The sequence below is a fragment of the Vigna unguiculata genome, chromosome 3 (assembly GCF_004118075.2).
Source record: "Vigna unguiculata cultivar IT97K-499-35 chromosome 3, ASM411807v1, whole genome shotgun sequence".
In the NCBI taxonomy this organism is placed as follows: domain Eukaryota; kingdom Viridiplantae; phylum Streptophyta; class Magnoliopsida; order Fabales; family Fabaceae; genus Vigna; species Vigna unguiculata.
Genome location: NC_040281.1, coordinates 2,470,927 through 2,496,268, shown reverse-complemented (window position 1 = coordinate 2,496,268; position 25,342 = coordinate 2,470,927). Strand labels below are relative to the sequence as shown.

The 25,342-nt window shown below is 31.5% G+C and overlaps 1 protein-coding gene across 3 annotated transcripts; it reads left to right on the top strand.

Moving 5' to 3' along the window:
* Nucleotides 1-7,843: 7,843 nt before the first annotated feature.
* Nucleotides 7,844-25,340, top strand: LOC114177679. 3 transcript variants are annotated; one of them, XM_028063135.1, is made up of 29 exons: nt 7,844-7,983; nt 8,083-8,337; nt 8,586-8,645; nt 9,009-9,101; nt 9,478-9,706; nt 10,968-11,074; nt 11,602-11,664; nt 13,563-13,663; nt 13,809-13,903; nt 14,036-14,056; nt 14,367-14,462; nt 14,551-14,671; nt 14,779-14,919; nt 15,049-15,239; nt 16,073-16,344; nt 17,053-17,154; nt 17,777-17,953; nt 18,053-18,241; nt 18,513-18,754; nt 18,836-18,982; nt 19,950-20,166; nt 21,480-21,608; nt 21,697-21,834; nt 23,153-23,212; nt 23,543-23,722; nt 24,468-24,527; nt 24,659-24,738; nt 25,004-25,043; nt 25,178-25,340. In XM_028063135.1, exons 1-27 carry the CDS (start codon nt 7,978-7,980, stop codon nt 24,731-24,733), a joined length of 3,567 nt encoding a protein of 1,188 aa, XP_027918936.1. In that variant the 5' UTR covers nt 7,844-7,977; the 3' UTR covers nt 24,734-24,738; nt 25,004-25,043; nt 25,178-25,340. The 3 variants fall into 3 exon arrangements, with proteins under 3 accessions (XP_027918936.1, XP_027918935.1, XP_027918934.1); XM_028063134.1 differs by having other exon boundaries at nt 25,004-25,340; XM_028063133.1 differs by lacking the exons at nt 25,004-25,043; nt 25,178-25,340 and having other exon boundaries at nt 24,659-24,976.
* Nucleotides 25,341-25,342: the final 2 nt, after the last annotated feature.

The following is a 25,342-nucleotide window of genomic DNA, read 5'->3' as shown; positions in this document are numbered from 1 at the left end:
TACAAAAAGGGTAAAAATACTAAAAATTAAGAATAATATACTCCGATAAATCAATAATAATTTATTCAAATAAATTATTTTTATATATAATTAAAATGTTAATTTTGTTTTGTAAATATAAAAGAGTAAAAGTAAGTTAAAGCATCCATGAGACACAGTGTGGGGGGTAGTGAGTACCCAAGGCGCACTCACATTTTTTGTGCATCCCGTTGAGTACGCTGTGCGTTTTTACGTTTCTTGACTTTTTGAACAAAAACCTACCTCCGTTATGTCATTGCTAACCCCACTATTTGTCTTTTTCTTCCACCGTCAAGAATGGAATAAATGCACATAACAACTATAAATATTGAATATATAAAAACATAAATGTGCATTTATTACCAGTTAATACATAATTTAAATGTTTAAACAATAAAGTTGTGAAACTGCTACGTTTTCTTTTACGTTACTTTAGATTTTTTTTCTCACACCATTCAATACGTAATAAATTTTTATGTAAAAGTATAATAAATATTTATGTGTGCATTGATTGATAATTAACCCGTTCATATCTATATATATTTATAAGTAAAGTTCAGAAACATTAATCTAACATTTAATACTTGTTATATATATTCACTCTACAGATAATTAATTTAATTAATTGATCAGAGTTATTAATATATTTGGCTTAATTGTCTATGTGATTTTAATGTATAAACATGTGCATTTCTGTAAAGTTTTTATTTTAACAATTTAGTTCTAGATTCTTAGTTGTTAACATGAGCATTATTGATAAACTTTAACAATTATAATTTCTATAAATTTTTATTTATATTAGTAATTTTTGTAAGAATTTAGATCTTTCATGTTATTCTACTTATTCATTACTTTAAATTTATATGTTTTAAATTAGAAATAAGTTGAAATTTTTAACATTTAATAAATTAAAGATAAAATAAAAAACATCATATTATTTCTTGGTTGATGATAAATAAAAATGGTTAAATATGTTTTTGGTCTTTTAACTCTTTGTGTAAATTAAAATTAATCCATTTTCAAAACTTTGATCTAATGTGAAGTCCTCTATCTTTATAAATGTTTGAATTTAATCTTTTTAACCTAATTTTGTGAAGTTTATTTGATGTTTAAAAGACATTTCATGATATCATTTGAGTTATTTACACCGTTTGATACATTTTTACTTCAATATTAGCTGGAATCCTATCATGAAACATATTTCAAACGTCAAATAAACTTAAAAAAATGTGGTTAAAATAATTAAATTCACGTATTTTTAAAGTTTGGAGGTTAGATTAGTTTAAAGTTTCAAATAATGACTAACTTTAATTTTTATTATTGAAAGTTAAGGGACAAAAACATATTTAACCCAAATTAAAAATAAAAAGTGACAAATAATATTAAAAAAAAAAACAAAAATAGTTTAAATCAATATTAATTTGGCATATTCTTTTAAAAAGTAATTTATCTTTGTTGCATATTTCTTCTAATTTGTATTTACTGTAAATTATTAGAATAATATAGGTATGACTATTTAATGTGTAACTTTTTATAAATAACAAGTATTATTACCTGATATTATTATTCGAATAAGCATAATAATATTCACAATTATTTTTATTTATTTGATCAATTATTATTAATAACTATTATATATCATACTTGCAATAAAATAAAAAATTATCATACAAAAAATATTTTAAATACTATATTTACAAAAATCCACTAATGATATTACAATTCATTTTCTTAATCTACATTAAAAAAATTTAAAAAGAAATATTATATGATTTTACGTTGTAAAGATCTAGAAAATTGTGTTTTAGAATTTATAGTGCTTTAAATATAGTGAAACTTTATTATTTTAATATTAAAATGTTTTTTGTATGAATAATTTTGATATAAATGAGTTATTGTTTAAAACACATTATTTTCTAGAAATCGCTTTTATAAAGTTCTTTGACTTCTTTATAGGTGTTCTTCTTATTTGTTCATCCATTTGTAGATTTGAAACCACTAAAGTGATATTTGCGGTAATTTCTTTAAGTTGGACCGATTAGTTTATCTGTTCGAGTAAGTTAGCTTTGTGCCTTTTTTTCTCAGTCCAATTTGTTTTGTCGTTTCACGCGGCTCTTCTTTTGGTTGCATGTGTCGTTTAAGTCATTAATATGAGTATATGATTATCAGTGATCATAATGATATGTCCTTATCGTTTTTGTGATGTTTTTTATGTTTAAATAAAGCATCTTGTGGAGTTATAGGCGTTTTTTGTGGTTTTAGAGCAGTTGAGCTAGGCCAATATGAGGGAAGCTATTTTTATATTTTGACTTTGATCTCTGCTTGAATTGTTTATTGCATACTAATTCTTGTTTAAAATTTGAAGTATTTGATGTGTAATAATTTGTGTAAAGGTTTGTAATTTTTAATGGAATGGAGTAAGATATGATTGTGTATGAAATATTGATTTCAGTGGTGGATTGGTAGTTAGATTTTGGTGGGTAGTGGTTCTTAATCTATGATAGAATGGACATGGAGAATTGGCCAATTAGGGGTTGCCAAAAAAAAGGGCATGGTACTTTCTTAATTTAAATGCATGGTTGATAAATAGGGGTTTTATTTTATGAGTTAAAATTGTTTTCATTAAGTTATACAAGTTTATAAGTAAGAATGTAATTTGATTTGGGGGTATCTGAAGATGTATTATTTAGCAATTCAAGTTTTGGTATGATAGTTCCAACTTAGTTTAACTTTCATTTACGGTTTGTTTATCTTATAAATTATTATTGATTTTGGTATGTGCTTAAATGAGATGCTTATGGTTGGTGTAGTTGGTTTGTCTGGTATCCATTTGAAAGTGTTTTTAAACTAGTTGAAACTATTAAAGATGGAAGATGTCATATTGATAGTTAAGCAAGCAAAACTCTCGTTTTCATGCATTCCTTCTATGGCATTAAGTGGTGGCCTAGGGGCACTGAGCACCAATTTAAAAAAAAATTCAAGTTAATTGTCATTTTGTGACAAGACATTGAGTTGTGGTTTATGTCGTTAAGCACGCTCAAGTCAGTGAGCTCAAGTGGTCTTGCACTGAGCGCTGGTTTTCACCATTGAGTGCTCTTAAGTCAGAGAGTTCCAGGGGTTGCCAGCGTTGACTGCCAATTTGTGTCGTTGAGCGCTCCCTTCATAATGAGTTTTTGTGCACACCAGCAGTGAGCGCCAACATGTATTGTGTAAGGCTTTAACGTTTTTCATTATTTATAGTTTTGTGATCTTCTGATTTATGTTTTTCATGTGATTATGGGTGTGATTCAAGGTTGAAAGTGGTGATATGTAATGATTTTTGGGAAGGAAACCCTATTTTATGTGGGTGATTATGGGTTATGTTTTTCATGTGATATATGTTTATGAGTAGTAATTTCTAAGGTGGAGATGTTCATGTATTGGAAATGAAATTTATACTTTTAGGAAGGGATTTCAAGGTTGATATAAAGGCTTTATTACTTTGCATGTTATTTTTTTTTCTTACATGGCCATATCTTTACTAAAGAGGAAATGTATGTAAGTTAGTTAGTGTTGTGCATTGACTAAGGACACCCTTTGCGAAGCCATCTTATAATCTATTAGACTCACAAACTCATGCATATGATAGGGTTTAGGTGGTGAAAAGTGAAGGAAATTCTTACAATTAGTATTGGGGTTGTGGGCTCCAAATTTTTTAAACTCTAAAGAATTTACCTTGTCATGGGGAGGGGAAACCAAATTCTATTACTGGTCTGTAACACTTGAGGTTTTAAGGATTTCAATTTCATTTGACGATAGATGCACGACTTATGGAGTCCGAGTCAATGCATAAATCCAGATATCGAGTCTAGTATTATATTTTGCTTAAGTGTTTATGAATGGTGTGATGATTGAATCTTTAAATGATATGTTTTGAATTGCTTGAGATATCATGGGATAAATTGTTTATGCATGTTCGTGTTTGCATTAGCTTATCCTCTTTTGTTGTTTGTGTTTGTGTCACCTTTTCGCAATGATCGCTTATATAGCGTGAGCATATGAGGTTACAGGTAAAGATGATTTTGGTGAGTAAGTTGAGGGTTGTGTTTGAGTCCCAAGTTTTGGAGTGATGTACATAAATATAAAGTATGGTGTAATTTCTTGATTTTGTTATATTGTAATAAAGTTTATGTGATGTACGCATTTTTTCTCTTTAGAATTTTTAAAAATTGAAAGGATCGTAGCTATGTCATATTGGTATGCTTGTGTATATTTTTTTCATTCATATGACTATGCTTGCTTAATATCTAACTTGTAACGGTACAATTAGTAGTATAAATCTACGAAAATGGAATGTTACACATGTAACATGCCATCATTAAGAAAACATAAAAACATAGAATATGGTAAGTTAGTGTTTCAAAATATTATTACATATGCATATATTAAAGTTATATACATATATTTTTACATGAAATCTATTTATATAATTTTATAATTTCAATCTATAGATTCGTGAGCGATGAAAAAATTTGTTAGTAATTGAAAGTCTAATTCATCAATGGATTTGTTAGCCACAATAATGTTCATTGATAATTAAAATTCATAAATTTGTAGGTAAAATTCATTGGTAAAATCAGTTACAATGATTTTATATTTTTAACTACTAAACAAACACCATGTCTTACTTAAAATTTCACCTAGACAAACTAAATCATTTGTCATACCACCATTTGCAACACATTCAATATGTTATTTATGTAGTAAATGGTTAAATATGTATGTGGTCCTAAACTTATATGTGAGAGTGAAGTTCATCTTTGTTCCAAATTTTGATTTTCAATCTTAAGAAATTAATTAATGTATTTTTTTTAACTCAATAACACAATAACATTATTGTTTGTTTATGTGTTAAACAACGTTTTAAGTTGACATTTGAGATGAAACATGTTAAACATTACAAACAGCTAAAACATTGGTCAAAAATGTCATTTGACTCATCTAACAAATTTAATTCAGTTGGGTTAGGAGGATTATATTTGTTTATTTATAAAGTTTGAAGACTAAGTTGTATCAAGTTTGGACACAGACAAATTTCAAATTTACATAAAAAAAATTAAGAACATATTTAATTATGTAATAAATTCCTGAGTAATATTATTTACGAGAAACATTAATAAGGACAAAACAAATATTACATATATATTTTTTATTTTTTTTTGTTTTTGAAGAGGTTGGGCCAATAATTAAGTCCATTTTTACATTTCCTAATTCATCCAACAATTCATTTATTTTTTTATTTAATTTCTTTAAAAACAAGAAAAATTAAAACTTTTGAATTTTAATTTTTAAAAGAAACTTTTATTTCTTATTTTTCATGATCACGGAATAAAATCGGGTGTTGACACCTCTCTAACTCATTTTTTTCTATTCATGATGTTTTATTTTTGAAAAAGTTTACATTACTTTCCAAAACTTTGGACAATTATTGTTTCTGACAATTTTAACATTAGTTGCAGTCCCTCGGTGCATGTTTCTTGTCTTAAAATTAAATTTCATTGACAACTATCAAAATTCCATGTAAAAAGTCGATGTCATAGATGTTGTTATCATTAACTTATATAGTTTATTTACGTAAATAAAATAACAAAAATACTCTTACTTATAATTGTCTGTAACATCTTAAAACATTGAATTTTTACGGATTTTTCTTCCTTTATATTAATTTTTCTCAATAAGACTTAGATTCCACAATAAACATCCAACATATAGCATAATGACTTCACATATTACACAATGTAGTTAAGTCTAAATAAAAATAATCAAAATAATCAAAATTTCATTTTATTAAAGCAAAATCAAATATGAGTTGCTTGAAAATATATAACACACTCGAATAACCTTTCACAAATTTTAATGTAAAAAACATCTCACAAACACCACCTACTGAATTAAAACACTATTCAAAAGTTGAATAAACTGACATATATTAATTTCTTAATATAAATGCCTTAAACTATTCTGAAGAAGAAACAAAATGAACAACAAAGAAAAAACTTAGAGGACGGAATGTTTTACTTTAAAATCCTTGACTAGTTAAAAATAATAATGATCGACCACTATTTCACTCATAAAATATGATTACAGAAAAGTTAAAGAAAATAGGATTTGATACTTCAAACCAGTGTTTTACAAAGGTAACCTGGTCATATATGCTGATCAGAAGTTACATGTATTGTTCTTTTAATTATTTAATTTTTGAGTTAAATATATTTTTGTCCCTTTACATCTTTAGTAAATTTTGAAATTAGTTCATTTTGAAACTTTAAATCAATTTAATTTTTCATCTTTTGAAATATATGAATTTAATCTTTTTAATCAAATTTTGCTAGATTTATTTGATGTTTCATACGCATTTCAGGATTGTTATTTATACTGTTTGACACATTTTTGTTTTAATGTTAAATCAAATATTATTATGAAACATGCTTAAAATATCAAATAAACTTAATAAAATTTGATTAAAAGGATTAAATCCACATATTTTGAAAGATAAAAAACTAAATTGATCTAAAATTTTGAAATAAATTAATTTCAAATTTTACTTAAAGTTAAAAAAAAAACATATTTAACCTTTACTTGATGTCTATTCTATATTTAAAGAAATTTGTGCTGTTGTTATTAAGTAGGAATTGAAGATACTTGAAAAAAAAAATTGTATTCTTTTAATTTCGAATAAAAATGATTTCTAAAAAAATTTAAACCATAATATACATAAAATTGTATTATAAAATATTACTGCAGATAAATTTATTTTTTCCAATAGAAAAAAAACAAGTTAAACCATAAAATATACATTTAAAAATATTAACCTTTTTAATTTTATAAGTGTAAATAAAAATGTAAATTTTTAAAATTAAATCATAAACATATTTTTAATTGTTAGTAGTTTTCTTATTAATAATTTTATTTAATTATTTTTTAAATCCACATTTAAATAAAATTCACTAATAATAAATAGTAAATATTCACTAATTGATAGCATAATTCTTATATCTATTTCTATTAAAAATTTATTAAAATACATTTTTTTCTACTAAAAGTATGAGATATTTATTTAATTTCCATTATAGATTATAGCTATATTATACATTTATGGATTTTTTTTACCATTTGAGTCAAGAAGGTTGTTTTCAATTTTAAAACTTTCCCTTTTGAATATATAAACTATGCTAAGTCTCAAAAAAGAAAAAAAAAAACAATTACTCCAAAGTTCAATTTTCTCAAGGAAAATTCCTAGGTAACTTTTGAACACGTTACATTTATTGTTTTTGTTTCTGAAAACTACATTTTAACTCGCAACCACCCAATATCAAGACTGCTGGACTATGTTATTTTAAATACTTCTAAATATTTTTTTTTATAAATTCACATAAACAAATAATTAATAATATAAATTAAAAACTGTTATTTTTTCTCACATATATAGTGAAAGTTATATATTTTGTAACTATTCTTTTATACCCCTTTCCATCTTGTTCCTGCAAATATGAGTCATTTTATCAGTTATTATGATAAAAAATAATAAATATGATTAAAATTAATGAAAGATAATAACTATTTTGTTTATGTATATACTTTTTATAATTTTAATATAAATTCAATAATTTTTTATTTTAATATCATTATATTAATTAATTTTTTAAATATAATGATAAAAAGATGGGCATGTATTTGTTTTAATAAAAAGGTTAATCATACTTTTTCTGTTAATTAGTAAAACATATTTATTAATATTAAAAAATCGTAAAAAAAAAAAATGTCCGAAGGGCAACAAGAGTTTGAAAAAAAAAAAAGGAAATAAAAACGATGGCGGAACTCGTCCATTCTCACGGTTGGCCACCCCGCGGTGACGAATTAGCGTAGCGCTTACAATAGAGAAGACAGCGAAAGGGGATCCTTCCATCACACCATAAGCAAATGGCTGTAAATTCTCATTCTGTGCTTAGTTCTTATTCGCACTCATTACATCTTCTTAGCAATTCCAACTCCAACCTTCACTTTCTTAACTTTGATTTTGGTTAGGACTCGTCGGGAACAACACTCATGGATCTGATAACGGCAGACCCTACGACGGCGACAACGTCATCGTCGTCTTCGGCCACATCTACGGCGACGACGGCACCGTCATCTCTGCCCTCGGCGTTAGGTAAGCCTCTGGCGGAGAAGAGATCGAAGAGAGCGGCGTTGATGCAGATCCAGAATGATACCATTTCTGCTGCCAAAGCTGCTTTGCATCCAGTTAGGACCAATATCATGCCGCAAAAACAAAAGAAAAAGGTACAGAGATGTCGCCTCTTCTGCAAGAATTTGCGGTGCTTCGTAATTCAATTTGTTGCGGGTAGTGGATCAGTTAGTTTTGAGTGCAGCTACATTGCTTTTGCATATGTACTTAGAAATTCGGTGTTATTAGCAAGTAGAGTTTAGTGGATATGATATTGCACATTGAAGTCTTGTCTTATGCGGAAGATAGTATTGGTGGTGCGTGATTCTGTGCGTTTGATCTTCGTTCTCGCTTGCTTTTGCAGCCAGTTTCTTATTCACAACTCGCTAGAAGCATTCACGAACTAGCTGCCACTTCTGATCAGGTGACTATTATCACTTTCTCTCTGCGAGACTCCTGTTAGGATAAAGATAGGATAAACTTGGCTTCTCTACCAGCACTTATAGGAGAAGTAAATAAAAGGAATTGAGCTTCTTAAATAAGCTAAATCAACTTCCGCACTTAAACTTTTGGTAAAGCTTAGAAAAAAAAACTTCTTTAGAAGTTAAGTTCATAATTTTATGAAAGTTAAGTGCATAAGTTGATTTGACTAGCATATGCCATTTTATCTTTTTGTTTATTTCTCTTATTAGTGTTCACAACAGTGTTTATTCAAATAGGTTCACTAACATGCTTATGTGGTTGTCTATTCACTCATGTTTTGTTTATTATGGTAATATGGCTTCAGAAAAGTTCTCAACGGCAATTAGTGCATCAAGTGTTTCCAAAACTTGCTGTGTACAATTCTGTGGACCCTTCATTGGCTCCCTCTCTTCTCATGGTATTCTCCAACTCCTTTGAACCTGAATGTTTGCTTATATATGTTTCTGGTCTTCTCTTATGTATGTGGCATGTCCTTATTCCCAGAGCTCGAATGTTTTTGTACTAGTATTTTTGTCTTCAGTGTAGCCTGTGTTGTTCTTTTTATTTATTAAATTTAAACTTATTACTCCCTAGGTTTGTCTTTGGTAAGCTTATGGCATACTTGTGACAATTTTCTTTAGTGAACAGTCCTGCTGCTGATTTTACAATGTACATCATCATCATCATCATTATTCCTATTATTATCATTATGTGTTAATGATTTTCGTATTGGAATTTGTTTCCCCCTGCTTAATGTGTGGATAAAGTTTTGTATCTTTGTCCCTGTTTTGCAGCTTAATCAGCAGTGTGAAGATAGAAGTGTTCTTCGATATGTCTATTACTACCTGGCCAGAATTTTGTCTGACACTGGTTCCCAAGGTTTGAGCAGCGGTGGTGGGATACCCACTCCTAACTGGGATGCTCTGGCTGATATTGATGCAGTTGGAGGTGTTACTCGAGCTGATGTTGTGCCTAGAATAGTAGAGCAGCTTTCTGTAGCATCCACTAACTCTGAAACTGAATGTGAGTGTTACTCACTTTTAATTATGGTTTTATTAATGTTAGGCATAATGTTGCATACATGTATATGTATTTGTGCATGGGCTTATATGTTTTACCTTTAGTTGAGAAGGAGTCATAGTTACTTTTGGGCGGTTTAAGTAAAAGTATCCCCAGAACTCATGTGGAATGAATTAGTTCTCATTAACTCCTTTTTCACTGCAGCAATTTTGTAAATGGTTTTACCTGAAGATTTTAAGAACTTTTGGTCCAATAAGCTTTGGCATACACACACACACATATTATACTGTCTGTTGACAAGGCAAATGCATTTGTTCTGCCTTGTCTGGTGTCATGTACAAAAGTTGCATACATGAAAGTATGTAGAGTTAGTACAGATGAGAAATCACTGTATTCAAGGCTGTGTAGAGTTTTGGATAAATTGTTGTTGGAAATTTAAAGCATAAAGTGAGATTGGTACATTAGAGGAAGGAAAGATAAGAGAAATGAATTATTCCAGTCAGGTGGGAAAATTTGGACAAAACCAATAAACTAAATAAAGAAATTGGATGAGATTTTGCTCTGACTAATAAAATGGGACAAGTGTACCAAAATGTTAAGGTTGATATACTCTTTTATATTTTAATTGTGGAGCATAGCCATCCTTAATGTTACCTTTGAATTGGGACCTCCTATTTGGTAAAAAAATAATCTCTATTTAACAAGAGAAAGGAGGAAAAATAGTCTGAATCAAACTTTTCCGTTGTGTAATTGTATATTGATATTGTGATGGTGATATATTATTTTGCATTCAGCAATTCTATTATCTATCTATTTGAATGTATGGATGATTAACTTCCCCTGCATGAGAATTATTTGAAATTATAGTTTATATTGAGCGGGATATTTCTTGTATTCCTATAATTTAATTTGAGATTTTATTGAAGCTTCCATAGTTGTATTGTAATTGGTGCAAACTGCGAACATTATTTTGGATTTTGAATCTCAGTATGAATGTCATTGTGGCAATGTTGTCTTTGAAAATGCAGTACAATAATACATGGCATCCAGAATTAATATAATTATCTAAATCTCTTGATTAAATTATTGGAATCATGCTCATGCAATGAATTTTTTGTTTTCGTAAACGTAATTTTGTCCTGTTTGATAACTAACTTGGTCATCTTGTTAAAAGTGCACAAATTTTAGTTTTTGAATTAGGTGTTCAATTTTCATCTGAGATTATGAGTCCGTTAGTGACTTCTATTCAACTTATGTTTTGAAGTTCATGCTCGAAGATTGCAATCCTTGAAGGCACTTACATATGCTCCTGAAAACAACTCTGAAATTTTGTCCAGATTGTATGAAATTGTTTTTGGCATACTAGAGAAGGTTTGTGATTTCCTATTATCTTTATTGTGTATGATGTTGTTTTTTTCCCATTTATTTTTATTTATTCTTGTAGTCACCTCTATCCAGAATAAGTTTTTTGGATCTATTGATGTGTTTTTGTGAATCTTGGTTGTAACCTCAGTTTGCATTTATAAGTGCACTGTATGCACTGTCATTTGGTGTCCTTGGCTGAAATGAAGTTATGTATCTTTAAAGGAAAATCTTTGTCCCTATAATGATTTGGTGGAAAACAATTTCATAGCCTCATTAGTGGTGTTTAATGCATGTTTCTTCCAGAGAGTTCCCTTGGCTGACATACGTAGGGATTGAAGAGCTTCATTATTTTGTATTCCTTTTGTATCTTCTGCTACTTCAATGTAGTTTTTCTATTTGGAGTTATTCTCCTTTTCTCACTTTCTCCTTAAAAGTGTTCTTTCTTTATCAGAACAGATTTTTGAAATTATGGTACTTGAGCTTTTTTTACTTTTTCTGCCTCTAATGATTGTTAGGTTGTGAATGATTGTTAGGTTGGTGACGCTCAGCAAAAGCGAAAGAGGGGTATACTTGGGGCTAAAGGTGGTGATAAAGATGTAAGATCATTGATTTGTACTATTTTTTCTTTTATCCTTATATTTGTAACTTTTTTTTTGTAAATTTAGGGAATCTTTTTTTATAGCTAATGGAACTATTTCCTCTTTCCACTCTAAGCAATGTAGAATTCAAGGCTCATAAAAATGTACTTAAAGCAATTAGAGCAAGTGTGATACATGTCTTTCTTCCTAATAATATAGTATTCTTTTTCTGAGAGAAATTAGCGGACAAGACAAGTCTTTATGTTGCATTTTGCAATAAATCTATTGGTGCTTTCATACAAAAAATATTCCTAAATATGTAGATCCTCAGAAAATAGGACACGGTGTAAAGTACAAAGCCAATCAAGGTAGGAAAAGATCTACAAAATGAGGCTTTTCAAAATTTGATTGACAAGATTAAACTTGAGAACTGTCAATGTCCTGCAATATGAGAAATAGATAACATAGAGGTGTAGTCGAATATCTCTAGGAGATCACTAACACCCCAAGGACATCTATCATTTGCCATCATATGAAAATATCATTAAAAACAAAAAGAAAGATACAAAGAACTTATGGGGGACCCAACCAAAACCCATGAACAAAAAACAGGCCAACTATAAAGCTATACACAAGCTAAGAAGCCCTATACATAGAAAAAAGAAACTTATTATGATAAAAGTCCAAACTTACAAAAGTTGGGATAACCGTATACCTTTTAAACACTTCTCTAGAAGATAGGCCTAAACTTGCCAGCTTATCAACACAGTTTCTTGAGTCTTAAATCTATAACTGAAAAGAACCTACTAAAAGGTGGAAATACAGTTGCCCCAGAACCTGAAGCACCAACTTTAACAAATATGACATGACAAATACGAGGATGTCAGATTTTGAAAGTTACAAGACACAACTTGGTTTGACATAGATATGACTCAACATCACATATGTTTTTGGTGAAAACACTTGTGTTTAGAAGTGAACTTTAAGCTTAACTAATTCCATAACATCGACTTGTAAGGTGAGATTTGTACCCACTTATATACTGTAAACTAACCTTATCACTAGCTAATGTGGGACTTCCAACATACTCCCTCACGCTGAGACATATAAATCTCGTGCGTGGGACTAGACAGTAATAGGTAGTTCGGTAGCGGGTGGAACAATAGACCTAACAAATAACAAATTTCACTAGGGTAGGCTTTAACCCATGGTTCCGACACCATGTTAAGAAGTGGACTTTAAGCCTAACTCAACTCTATAAAATTGACTTGCAAGGTGAGGTTTCCACCCACTTATATACTACAAATTGACCTTATCACTAGTCAATGTGAGACTTTCAACAACTTGAATGATTTTATGTTATATCTCTAGCACACCCGATCATTCAAGAGCTTGTTGGGCTAGAAGCATGGATATTTAGAAAACAAAGATCTAGGGTTCTAAGAGAAAAGAGAATTTAGGGAAACTTTGTAATTGTTTTTGATATTCTGATCTCTTAAGAAAAGAGATCTATTTATGTAGTTATAGGGAGGGAGTATAAGAGAAGTTGTTGATGTGGCACTAGTCAATCAGCTTACAAAGAAAATAACTAACTACTATAACTGATTGTGCTGACGTGGCAAATACCCAATTAGCTTATAGTGAACAAACTATGCTGATGTGGCAGATAGGCAATCAGCTCAGAGAAACGAGAAGAACTCTCTATACACCATTAAGATCACATCCCTAGTGGTGATATTCAACTATTTATTAGATTGATGTGTGACTAAGATCAAACTCTAGATCTCTTGGTCATAGAGGCTTTAATACCTTGTCATAGACCAATAGTCCCAACAAACATAAGTTATTATATTGTATGAGGACACTTCAATGGTATTATACTATGTTTCTGACGTGTTATGTGCTTGGTCATATAGTCTATCATCCGAAGCAATCTACAATATGGTGCCTTAAGTGCTCTGAGAAGGCTCCCTCTGGATCCTGGAAATCCAGCATTTCTGCATTATGCTGTACAAGGGTAAGTTACTCCTACAACCAAAACTTTGAGGAACCAATAGTTCATGACCTCTCTTTGAGCAACTTTGTTTACTTTATTATTCGCTTTTGGTTTCTTCCCTTGGTTCCGATCTTCAGTTCTCAAAACTAAACAAAGTTTAATGCAGGATTTCATTTGCTGATCCAGTTGCTGTGAGGCATGCTCTTGAAATTGTTTCTGAGATAGCAACCAGGGATCCTTATGCGGTTGCTATGGCCTTAGGTAAGAGTTTAAATCTTCATATTATTTTCCATTAAAATGGTGTTTAATTGCGTATACTATTGTAATATAATGTTAGAATATTTTTTTTCAAGATTTCCTTAAATCTAATGCTTCTTGGATATTCTTTTGCAGGAAAGCATGTTCAGCCTGGAGGTATGCTAATTGGATCTTCATTGTTTCTTCCATCTTTCCTTTTTTTATTTGAATTTTACATTGATGGGGCGTCAACTTTATTTGGTAAAAAACAGTAGATAATGATTATGAACCAATTTTTGGTCAGTAAAGTATGTCAAAACACTTCCGTTACTTCCATTCATGATTTGTGTGTAAACGGAGAGGAAAATTTCTGCATAATTACTGAGTATTTATGCAAATGATAAGACTTTGTGAATATTTATAACTTACTATCTTGTTGCTGTTCTGCCACAAATAGTGTTATGATGGCTATTTGGTCTATATACAGGGGCATTACAAGATATTCTTCATTTGCACGATGTTCTGGCTAGAGTTTCTCTGGCGAAGTTGTGTTGTACAATATCAAGGGCTAGAGCTTTAGATGGTTGGTGTTTTAAAAAACTTGTGTTTAATTAAAATTGATCCTTGGTAAATATGCTATGGTTAAATTTGTGTTTTGCATGCATATACAGAGAGACCAGATATTAGATCCCAGTTCAATTCAGTGCTCTACCAGCTTCTGTTGGATCCTAGTGAAAGAGTCTGTTTTGAGGCAATTTTATGTGTACTAGGAAAATATGATAATACTGAGAGGTGCAATTTATCTCTACCTTCCTAATCATAAGTTTAGCTTTGATTTTACCGTTTACTTTCTGTCTTGTGATTGGGGGATGCAATCTTATTATGTTTACACATTCTAGGACGGAGGAGCGTGCAACTGGGTGGTATCGTTTGACCAGGGAAATTCTCAAGTTACCAGATGCATCGTCAAAAGAAAGTTCTAAAGATAAATCTCAGAAGATGAAACGTCCTCAACCTCTTATAAAACTTGTAATGAGAAGGTTCAAAAACTCGATTGCGTATTTTTGATGCATGTTGATTTTTCTTTTTGAATTATCGAGTCATTGGCTTGGGTGATGTGGAAGCTGTTTAATTTTAATTCACCTTGTCTATGATTTAATGTTTTTCAGGTTAGAGAGTTCTTTCCGTAGCTTTTCTAGACCCGTGCTTCATGCAGCAGCTAGAGTTGTACAGGAGATGGGGAAAAGTCGGGCTGCTGCCTTTGCAATGGGCATACAGGATGTTGAAGAAGGAGCAAACATCAATACATTTGCTGATTCTACAGATTATAATGATTCAGATGAAAGCACACACCCTGAAAGTAATGTTTATTTGATGTGTTTTGCGGTGCATGCTTCCATAGCATTTTAAACAAGCCTTTAAGTATGTTTTGATTATTATAGATAATTAGATACAGATACAAATAGTTACAAAGGTTCTTGAATGTTAAATTGAATTGTCAAGAGATATAAAACCAATCATTGGTCTTCATGAAACGACTTAAGCTTTTTGGACAGTTGATCCTTGACAATCATAATATTTTTGCTCAGTTTTATATGGTATTATCTTCATGTTCTTCCCCTTCGGTTTCTTTTTTGTTTTTTAGTTGTTCCTTTTGTTAGCCATGCTTTTCAGATTGTATTTTGAGATTTGTATTCTTGGAATTGGTTCTCATTAATTTGTTAGAAAGAAAGACAGATATTGGTATGTGCTTGTTTAATGAATTCACTTATTAGGCTGCTTGTGTCTGTGTTTGTACTTTTAAGCTAGGTTTAGTACAGGCATGGTTACTATCTATGTTTAATGCTGTTAACATTCACAGGATTCTTCTGTAGCACTCCTTTTCATGTTGGGTAATATAGGTTAACCTAAAAAGACTTCTGTACAGACGTTTGCTAGTTCTCCATCCAATTGTAGTCAAAATGAATCCTTTCTGAGTTTTCTGCACAAAGAAAAATCCAGTTCAATGTTTCTGTGAGTTTCCTGTAAAGTAAGCTCAGATACAATATAAGTGCAGTTTGATTGCCACTCAACAGTTGCATGCAATTAGTTATCTCGAAACAAATCTATACCCAAGTTTAGATACAGTCTTAGCGATATCTTGGTATGTTGAAATATTATCTTATTATCTACTTAATTGATACCTTGATGTAGGCATTCGAAGGACTTCTTCAGTATCTAATGGAACTGCTGGCAGAGATACTGTCGCAGGTTTGTTGGCCTCATTGATGGAAGTGGTACGGACGACTGTTGCCTGTGAATGTGTTTATGTACGAGCCATGGTGCTCAAGGCATTAATCTGGATGCAAGGTCCGTTTGACTCATTCGATGAACTAGAGTCTATTATTGCATCAGAACTTTCTGATCCAGCTTGGTCAGCAGCACTTTTGAATGATGTACTACTCACCTTGCATGCTCGGTTTAAGGTAAATGAACTTTCTCTTGTGAAGTTTATATCAATGTTAGGCATACTACTTGGATATGTTCAACAAAGCATTGCCTGAAAAAAGATGAGGCAATTGGAAACCGATATAGTTGAATTTTAGCAATCTTTTTGCAAATAATGTGGATTGATCAGCTGGCTGCAAAAGGCCAACTCTGTTAATTTTAATCTGTCAAGTGAAGGCTGATGGATGATTTACCCCAAGCATGGCCCCTTTCACACGTGATCCTTTTGAGCTTGAAGCATAGAATGTGCATTACTTTTGCAGTTATTTGAAAAAAAATAGGAAAGCAAAGGTCAAACTCTTGATCATTTAGTCATATAGGGTTTAATATCATGTCAAAGACTAACTCTCCTAAAAGCTCAAGTTGTTAGGTGAAAGGATCATGAATGATTTTATATCTAACATTCCTTTTCTTTTAACGACTTGTTAGTATATTTGATTCTGTAGTAATCATATGGTGAATTTGTTCAAATATTCAGTCTGTTGTGCTTTCCCATACCCCCATGCACGGCATGGATTTTTGTAGTTATGCTTTGCTGAAGTGACAACAATATCTTATTAGTAGTCTTCCTCGTTAACTTTGTATAACTCATTGCAAGTAATGGGTAAATGTGTTTATTTTTTGTATTCACGCATAATAGAAAGTGTAAGTTTGCTCACTAGTTCTTTTTCATTTTTGCTTTGAAGGCTTCCCCAGATATGGCTGTTACTCTTCTTGAAATTGCGAGGATATTTGCTACGAAAGTTCCAGGAAAAGTTGACGCTGATGTGCTACAGCTGCTTTGGAAGGTCAGTTTTTTTTCTTTTTCTTTTAGATAAAGTTCATGAAGATATCATTAAAAATTAGAAAAAAAACAAAGAACTCACGGGGGACCAAACCAAAACCCATGATCAAAGAACAAGCTAGTTAGCTATAAGGCAATCCATGAGCTGTTACAGCTGCTTTGGAAGGTCAGTTTTTTTTCTTTTTCTTTTAGATAAAGTTCATGAAGATATCATTAAAAATTAGAAAAAAAACAAAGAACTCACGGGGGGACCAAACCAAAACCCATGATCAAAGAACAAGCTAGTTAGCTATAAGGCAATCCATGAGCTAAACTTCGCTATACATGGAAAGAAGACATGTATTATGAAGAAGTCCAAAGTTATAAAGCTTTGGAAGGTCAGTTTACCTTGATAGCCTTTTCATTATTTTTGAATTGATGTGATTGGTACACATGTTAATAATGGAGCGGTCAAATAATGATAAGTAGAGAGAATTGCAAACTGCAAAACTTCTGAAGCAACACATCCACATTACATTACATAGTAGATGCATGCGCACAGATGCGCAGTTCATTTGATCAAATTTGAGTTTCCTTGATGGTTTTTACTTAAAATGGTGACTGACTAAAGGAATATGTGTTGTCAGACTTGTCTTGTTGGAGCTGGTCCTAATGGGAAACATAAAGCTTTAGAAGCAGTCACAATTGTACTTGATCTACCACCTCCGCAGCCTGGGTCTATGCTTGGTTTTACTTCAGTGGACAGGGTGTCTGCATCCGACCCAAAATCTGCTCTTGCATTACAAAGACTAGTCCAAGCTGCAGTAAGCATTGCTATTTATTCAGAAGATCTTACTCACACTTTGGCTTCTACAACCAAAAAAAAGTTGAATCAAGTTTTTTCTGACACTTGGTGCTTTTAGGTATGGTTTCTTGGGGAAAATGCAAATTATGCTGCATCTGAATATGCTTGGGAATCTGCCACCCCACCTGGTACTGCTTTGATGATGTTAGATGCTGATAAAATGGTAGCTGCTGCCAGTTCTCGTAATCCTACTCTAGCTGGTGCCTTGACGAGGCTCCAGAGGTGTGCATTCAATGGCAGCTGGGAGGTATATGTTACCCATTTGAGGGTTTTTTCCGTTCTTTACTTGCTTGGTTGTTTATTACCTCCATCTCGAAATTTGAATGATTTTTTGAATGGTATCTCACTACACTATGAGAACAATGATATACTTCATTAGAAAACGGTAGTGTTGGTTTGCCTTCCGGAAATTTGGTTTTGATTCAGCTGCTTGTCATATGTATTATTGCATATTTTTACCTCATGGTTATTTTCTCTTGCTGTTTAACTTAAGTATTCTCTGTTAAATGAACATGCAGATTAGAATTATTGCTGCTCAGGCTCTCACAACAATGGCAATTAGGTCTGGTGAACCTTTCAGGTTACAGATTTATGAGTTTCTGCACACTTTGGCGCAAGGTGGTCTTCAGTCCCAGTTCTCTGATATGCATCTTAGTAATGGAGAAGATCAAGGAGCAAGTGGTACAGGCCTTGGAGTTTTATTAAGTCCAATGATAAAGGTTTTGGATGAGATGTATAGAGCACAAGATGATTTGATCAAGTGAGAGCCAGATCATAATTCCATAATTGCTTCAGAATTGATGATCCTGATTACTAATGTTCATGAATTGCTTATAAACAGGGAAATACGCAATCATGACAATGCTAAGAAAGAATGGACTGATGATGAACTGAAGAAACTATATGAAACCCATGAAAGACTGCTAGATCTTGTTTCATTGTTTTGTTATGTTCCAAGAACAAAGTATCTTCCTCTGGGCCCGATAAGGTACTTATTTATTGAAGTGCATTCCTCATATGAGCTAATTTTGCATATTTCTCATGTATCTGAAGAGATTTGTAGGCTCTTCTGCTTACAGGGTAGTGCAGCAGAAGTATTTCTCATGTCACTCTACCAAATATTTATTTTAATACTTGTCACTGTTATATCTTATGCAAAAAATATATTTTAGAAGGAGATGCAAAAGTGAAGCAGAAGCCTGTTTTGGTTTCCGGGAGTGAACGTCAATCCAGAAATCCCCCGTTCCTGTAGCACTGCTACCATAATAGATGACACTTCTAAGGTCATCAAACTCAAAAGTTTATATAAAATTGTGAAGCTTCCGTAAACTAGACCATATAGTTGACTTGTAAACTACCAGTATACATGATAAAAAAAATATTAAAAAACCTATTAATGACATAAAGCCTTTACAAAATACTATTAGCACAATATTTCAGCACTTCAATTTGATAAAAAAGCAAAATAATAAATCTCAATAATAAAGTGTAATATGTCATTATAACTAAATAAGATCAAACTGTACGAGTGGCTAAATTATATATGTTCATAAGAATGCAAGTTATTCAAGATAAAACATTTTAAAAAGCAGTTAATTTCTTCAAATATCAGTTAAGTAATGGTAAAATGCTTCATTGTAGCTATAGAGTCAATGATGAGCAAAATCTACAGCTGATTTTACATTTGTCGAGTTGCTTCTGATTTGGGAGTTTGTGAGTTGATATGTATTTACTGAGTTTATCAGATTCTATCCAAAATGGATTTAATAGGGTTAACTCAGTTTCATAAAATTGATAGAGTTAACTTGAGAGTTTGACACACAGACACTTCTATACAGTTCGCTTCAATAATTTTTGTCATAATGTTTTGGTTAAACAATGAAACATTTATTTGCTTTTGTTTATGTTATTAGTGTTATTCTCTAAATATGATTTTACTCTAAATTTTTGGATAGTGCCAAACTCATTGACATCTATCGTACTCGCCACAATATTAGTGCATCCACTGGTTTGAGTGATCCAGCTGTTGCCACTGGTATATCTGAGCTTGTTTATGAATCCCAACCACCACCTGCTGAGCCTGATACACTTGATGATGACCTAGTAAATGCCTGGGCAGCAAACCTTGGTGATGATGGCTTATGGGGAAACAATGCACCAGCAATGACTAGGGTGTGCTTTTTATCTATTTTGTTTTGCTTCTCTTTAATTTGATAATATGACATCTACTAGTGGTTGCAAAGTATATTCCCTTCTCACTCTATGCACACACACAAACATAATAGGTTCTCAAATTGTGAATCTCCAAGCTAATTTTTCAACTGTGAATATTTGTTTTGAATCACAAGATTCAACAACAATGACTAACTGCTTCAAATATGTCATATACATGAGGATATATAGTGCACAATGTAATAATTTTTTAACTAGAAATAGATAGAACAACAAAACTAGATGTCTTTTAAAACAAATTTATCCGCTATATATGAGTTTCTGAAGCCTGTATTGTTTAGAAGAATGGAAACAAAGCAATGAAAAATAGATTGCATTCATTGGGCAAGAGGATGGAATATAAAATAGTGAAATAGTCCATTAGGATAAGTACAAAAGTGCCCCCTCAATTCCTAAATTGTGACTCGTGATGGTGATATGAAATTGCTCATATTTATTCGTACAGTAACACACAGATAGTTTAAAGTTTATCTTGTGATATAAACTGTGAGGTAGTCAAAGTGTACAATTTGAGTCGTGAATGGTAAGATTCTGATAACATTCTGCAAATAGACACTTTTAATCACAGTTATAGAAAAGGATAGGATCAATTGAGACTAGTGTCAAATTTAAACCACTGAATCATCTGATATTATTTTGGTGATTATGTGTACCTAATTTGTAATAATTTAAACATTTCTAGATATGTAATGTAATAGCAGAAATTTATTTATTTTTTGCATAACATGTACATTAAATTGAATTGTTATGAAGTATCAATAAATCTTGCCCTGCTTTTTTACATCTTTACATTCCCATATTAAGAAAATTACTTTTTCAGGTAGTTGCATTTGAAAATTAGAAACTTTTTCTTTACCTGACTCTCAATGTTTTTATCTGTAAAGAGGGATGCCAAACTAGAAACTGCAAATTGTTAAGTGGTGACTACCAACCAGCCTCTAAATTTTTTGTTCGAATCCAGTAGTTGACCATTATTAACTTTTGCATGTGATGAATGAGATGCAAGTAGCGGTTGAAAATTTTGTTCTTTTGTGAGATGAGTCATATAACAGCAGAAAACATATTTTGTTCAATTAATAAAGAATAGAAACTTTATATAGTCGAAATAAAAAACGTGGACTATGCTAACTTCCACATGAACGTGTGGAGGTTAGCAGTAAGTGTGTTTGTGAGCAAAATTTAAAGCTAAATATGCCTTTTCATTCGAAAGTAAATTGACTTTAAATTGAAAACACTTTTTTCTTTGGATTTAGGTAAATGAATTTCTGGCAGGTGCTGGAACAGATGCCCCAGAAGTTGATGAAGAGAATATGATCTCTAGGCCTTCAGTTAGCTATGATGATATGTGGGCAAAAACACTTCTAGAATCTTCAGAGCTAGAGGTAAGGATTAAGCCAGATCCTTTTTAACCCTGGTGCATTGGGTCTTGAACTTTGTGGTTTGACTTGCATCCATTACTTGTGAAAACAGGAAGATGACGCAAAATCGTTGGGATCATCATCTCCAGATTCAACAGGATCAGTTGAGACTTCAATATCATCCCACTTTGGTGGAATGAGTTATCCTTCACTGTTTAGTTCACGTCCATCCGGATATTCACAAACTACGGTACCAAATATTAATATTAAGAATCAATTTGTTTTGCCACATGCACTGTGCTTCTAATTTGATGCTATTCTGAATCATCTATATTGGATATTTTATGCATATTTTTGTAAGCAACGATAATATTGAATGGTCAACTCTTAGAATTAGTGTTAGTTAGAACCATAACTCTTCCATTGCCCTTGAGTTTGAGATTGCAAACTTCCCTAAACTTTCTGAAATCAGGTTACAGGTACAAAGGGAATTATAGAAATGGTGTGGTTGCATGTGGCTCACAGAAGTCGATCTTATATTCTTCCTGAGAATTTCTCTAGTATATATTGTTCGTTTTTTAGATAAACCTTTGAACAGTGCATCACATAAGTTGGTCCTACATTCTACCTGAGAACTTCTGTTGTATACACTGTTCCTTTTTTAGATAAACCCTTGAACAGTGCATCACATATTATTGCATAAAATACCACTTGTTGATCTGAGATTTTCTTTTTCAATTATTTGAACTCAAATATGGAATAGACACGTATACTTGTGTAGATTTTTGCCTCTTCAAGAATTTTAGATTAACAGATTTCACTGGCATTTATAATTGGTTTGTAATTTTGAATAAGATTCCAGATTGCCATGTTGTACTGACACCTTTTTGCATTACTGATACAACAAACCAACTAGAGTAACCAACAATTAAGTCATCAACACTATTCTCTCATGCTTATGTTCGTGTCAGCAATATACCCGATTTGGAGACAAAATTTGATAAAGGGTTTTATCGCGTTTTAAGTATATGTGTAGTCAAAAAGCATGTGCATTGCATGTGTAATGTAACTGTTCAAATTAACTATTAAATTTGATTGAAAAGGAAAATTTACTATAAATTGTATTACATTTGGGTGTGTTATGCTTAAATTGACGTACGAGGGTGGAGAGTGCAACCAAAGTGATATTTTAGAATAGTAAGTGCCTTTTACTCCATAATCTGTAATCTAATTGTTGGAATGGTTATGGAGTTTAGGCAGGGATGGAAAAAAATAATAGAAATTCAAAGTATGATAATAAACTGATATGACGTTGAATTATAAAGTGACATGAATGGAATTATAGGAGCTTGAATTATCCTAATTTACTGTGCATCATTCTCCCCAACTGAAATGTTCTGTAAATATTCTAATAAAATTTTTGCATCAATAAGTTATTAATCTAATTACCTTACCTTGAATGTTGTAATATTATCACACATTTATTAACTTTTTATTGAGCCATAACTCTGCCGTTGTCAACTTTTGGATTCGAAATTACTTACGGAAATTTACATTATCCATGGCAGGATAAGGCACCAGCAAGAGGAGGTGGTGGCCCCTCTATGTATGAGGGTCTTGGTTCTCCGGTAACATCTCTTGACTTGTTTTGGAGTATATTTGGATGAATTTCTATAAACGTACAATTAGGAAAAAAAATGAAATTAATTTCTCTGTAAGTTAAAGTTAATCTGTATATAAGTTAAAAATAAGTTAAAAATAGTATTTTAGAGAAATTAACGAGAGAATTTTTTACAAATTAGTTTATGTTTAAATTAAACTAATTTTATTTTATGGAGATGTTTATTTCTTTTATTTTTCCTAGAAATGCCTATTCAAAAGATTTATCCGAACAAACACTCAGTTTCATTTTATTCTTCTGATCTAGTTTTAATATTTAAATCCCAAAATATTTTCAGATAAGAGAAGAGCCTCCATCATATGCATCATCTGTCATGCAAAGACACGAGTCATTTGAGAACCCCCTAGCAGGAAATGGGTCGCACAGTTTTGAGTCTCAAGATGACGAACGAGTATCATCCGGAAATCCTCAATTTGGAAGTGCACTTTATGACTTCACAGCCGGAGGAGACGATGAAGTAAGTTGGTTTAAAATCAATGAGAAAAACCGTCGAACCAGCCATTTTAACTGGGAAATTTGTAAATAGGTTAGGTCAGCAATCTAAACAATCCTCAAACACTGAATAAAAAATTGATGCAAAAATAGTTGAACTAGTGCCACTAAACACAATTTTGAACCTTGACCTAAAAACAAAAACAACACAAAACCTAAAGAAAATGAGTTATGTTGGAAATTAGAAATCAACTTTTGGTATGGGTAATTGAAACTAAAGATCTATGGCGGCAAGAAACATGCAGCTGTACAATGCAAATGCCCACAAACGTCTTTACAAATCTGGAACCTGAAATGTAATGCTCGCACTTTACAAATCCGAACCTGAAAAGCAAAAGTATACAAAACTTAAAAAAGGGTCAGTAATATTGGAAATTAGGTTCAAATGTTGATGACTATTATTTAGCCTTTTCATTATTGATTATTTTAACCTCTCAAGCCTATATAGTATGCTCATATAATTCGAATTTAAGTTTTGCATTATATAATATAAAATTAAAATATATATAATTATCACCGATTCAACCAGTTGCAATGAATCATAGACCTTTAACTATACATATTCAATGACTACTTTGATGCATATTTGATATTTCTTTGGACAATGCCTTTCGGCTTGTTGTGTTCATGAATTCATGTATTATCTTGGGCAGGCATGGATATTTTAAATACGAACATGATGTAATTGCTTTCATTGTTTTTCCTGGCAGTTGAGTTTAACCGCGGGAGAAGATGTTGAGATTGAGTATGAAGTAGATGGCTGGTTTTATGTAAGTGTGGAAGATTTATATTTGTATTTCATCTGAAGTAGAGACGTAGATAAGTAGAATTTACATGGATTCCTCATGTTTTTAATTATGCATAGGAGAATCAATTGTTGATGACCTACTTTGCGGTGCAGGTTAAGAAGAAACGCCCTGGTAGGGATGGCAAGATGGCTGGATTGGTCCCTGTTTTATATGTTACTCAATCTTGAATAATGTACGTAAGCTGTTGTAACATCCGAGTCATGTACATGGCTTTTTTTTTTTTTGGTTTATTTTATCCATTATGGCTTTTATATGTTACTCCTGTCCTATGTCATTCTGGCTTTTCTCCTTCGATATCTTGTATCCTGCTCCCCAATTTGTTCAGTTGTATGCTATATCCATGTATCATTTTTTGTGCTATTTGCTTCCGAGTGTTTACTCATTTATCATAGTATAGGGGTTTCGAATTACTTGAATGTGTGTTTATTCTTATACAGGGAATTCAAATATACCAAGTGAAAGTCTCATATTTTTGAGGTCAGAATTATATCTTGTCTTCAAATCCATTCAATACTCATATCATCACATCTCCTGATAATCTTTTAACTTTTTTTATACCCTTGTCTTTTCCTACATCTTCCTTCTCAAATACAAATGAAACGTGCAACAAGATGGGGATGTTGTGGCTGAACACTAGGACAATTTCTAACTCAGAGCTTAGAATCTAACAATTTATTATTTATCACAAATTTAAATATTAAGTGTTTACTAAGAGGTTAGTATGTAATACTATTGTTTAATCTATTTTATTTTAAATAAATCTTATTATAAATTTA

Bases quoted from the DNA above. Each gene is read 5' to 3' on its own strand.
- LOC114177679 (XM_028063135.1), top strand. The intron at 8,646-9,008 runs GTGACTATTATC...ATATGGCTTCAG, and splicing joins TAGCTGCCACTTCTGATCAG to AAAAGTTCTCAACGGCAATT. The intron at 23,213-23,542 runs GTAACATCTCTT...AAATATTTTCAG, and splicing joins ATGAGGGTCTTGGTTCTCCG to ATAAGAGAAGAGCCTCCATC.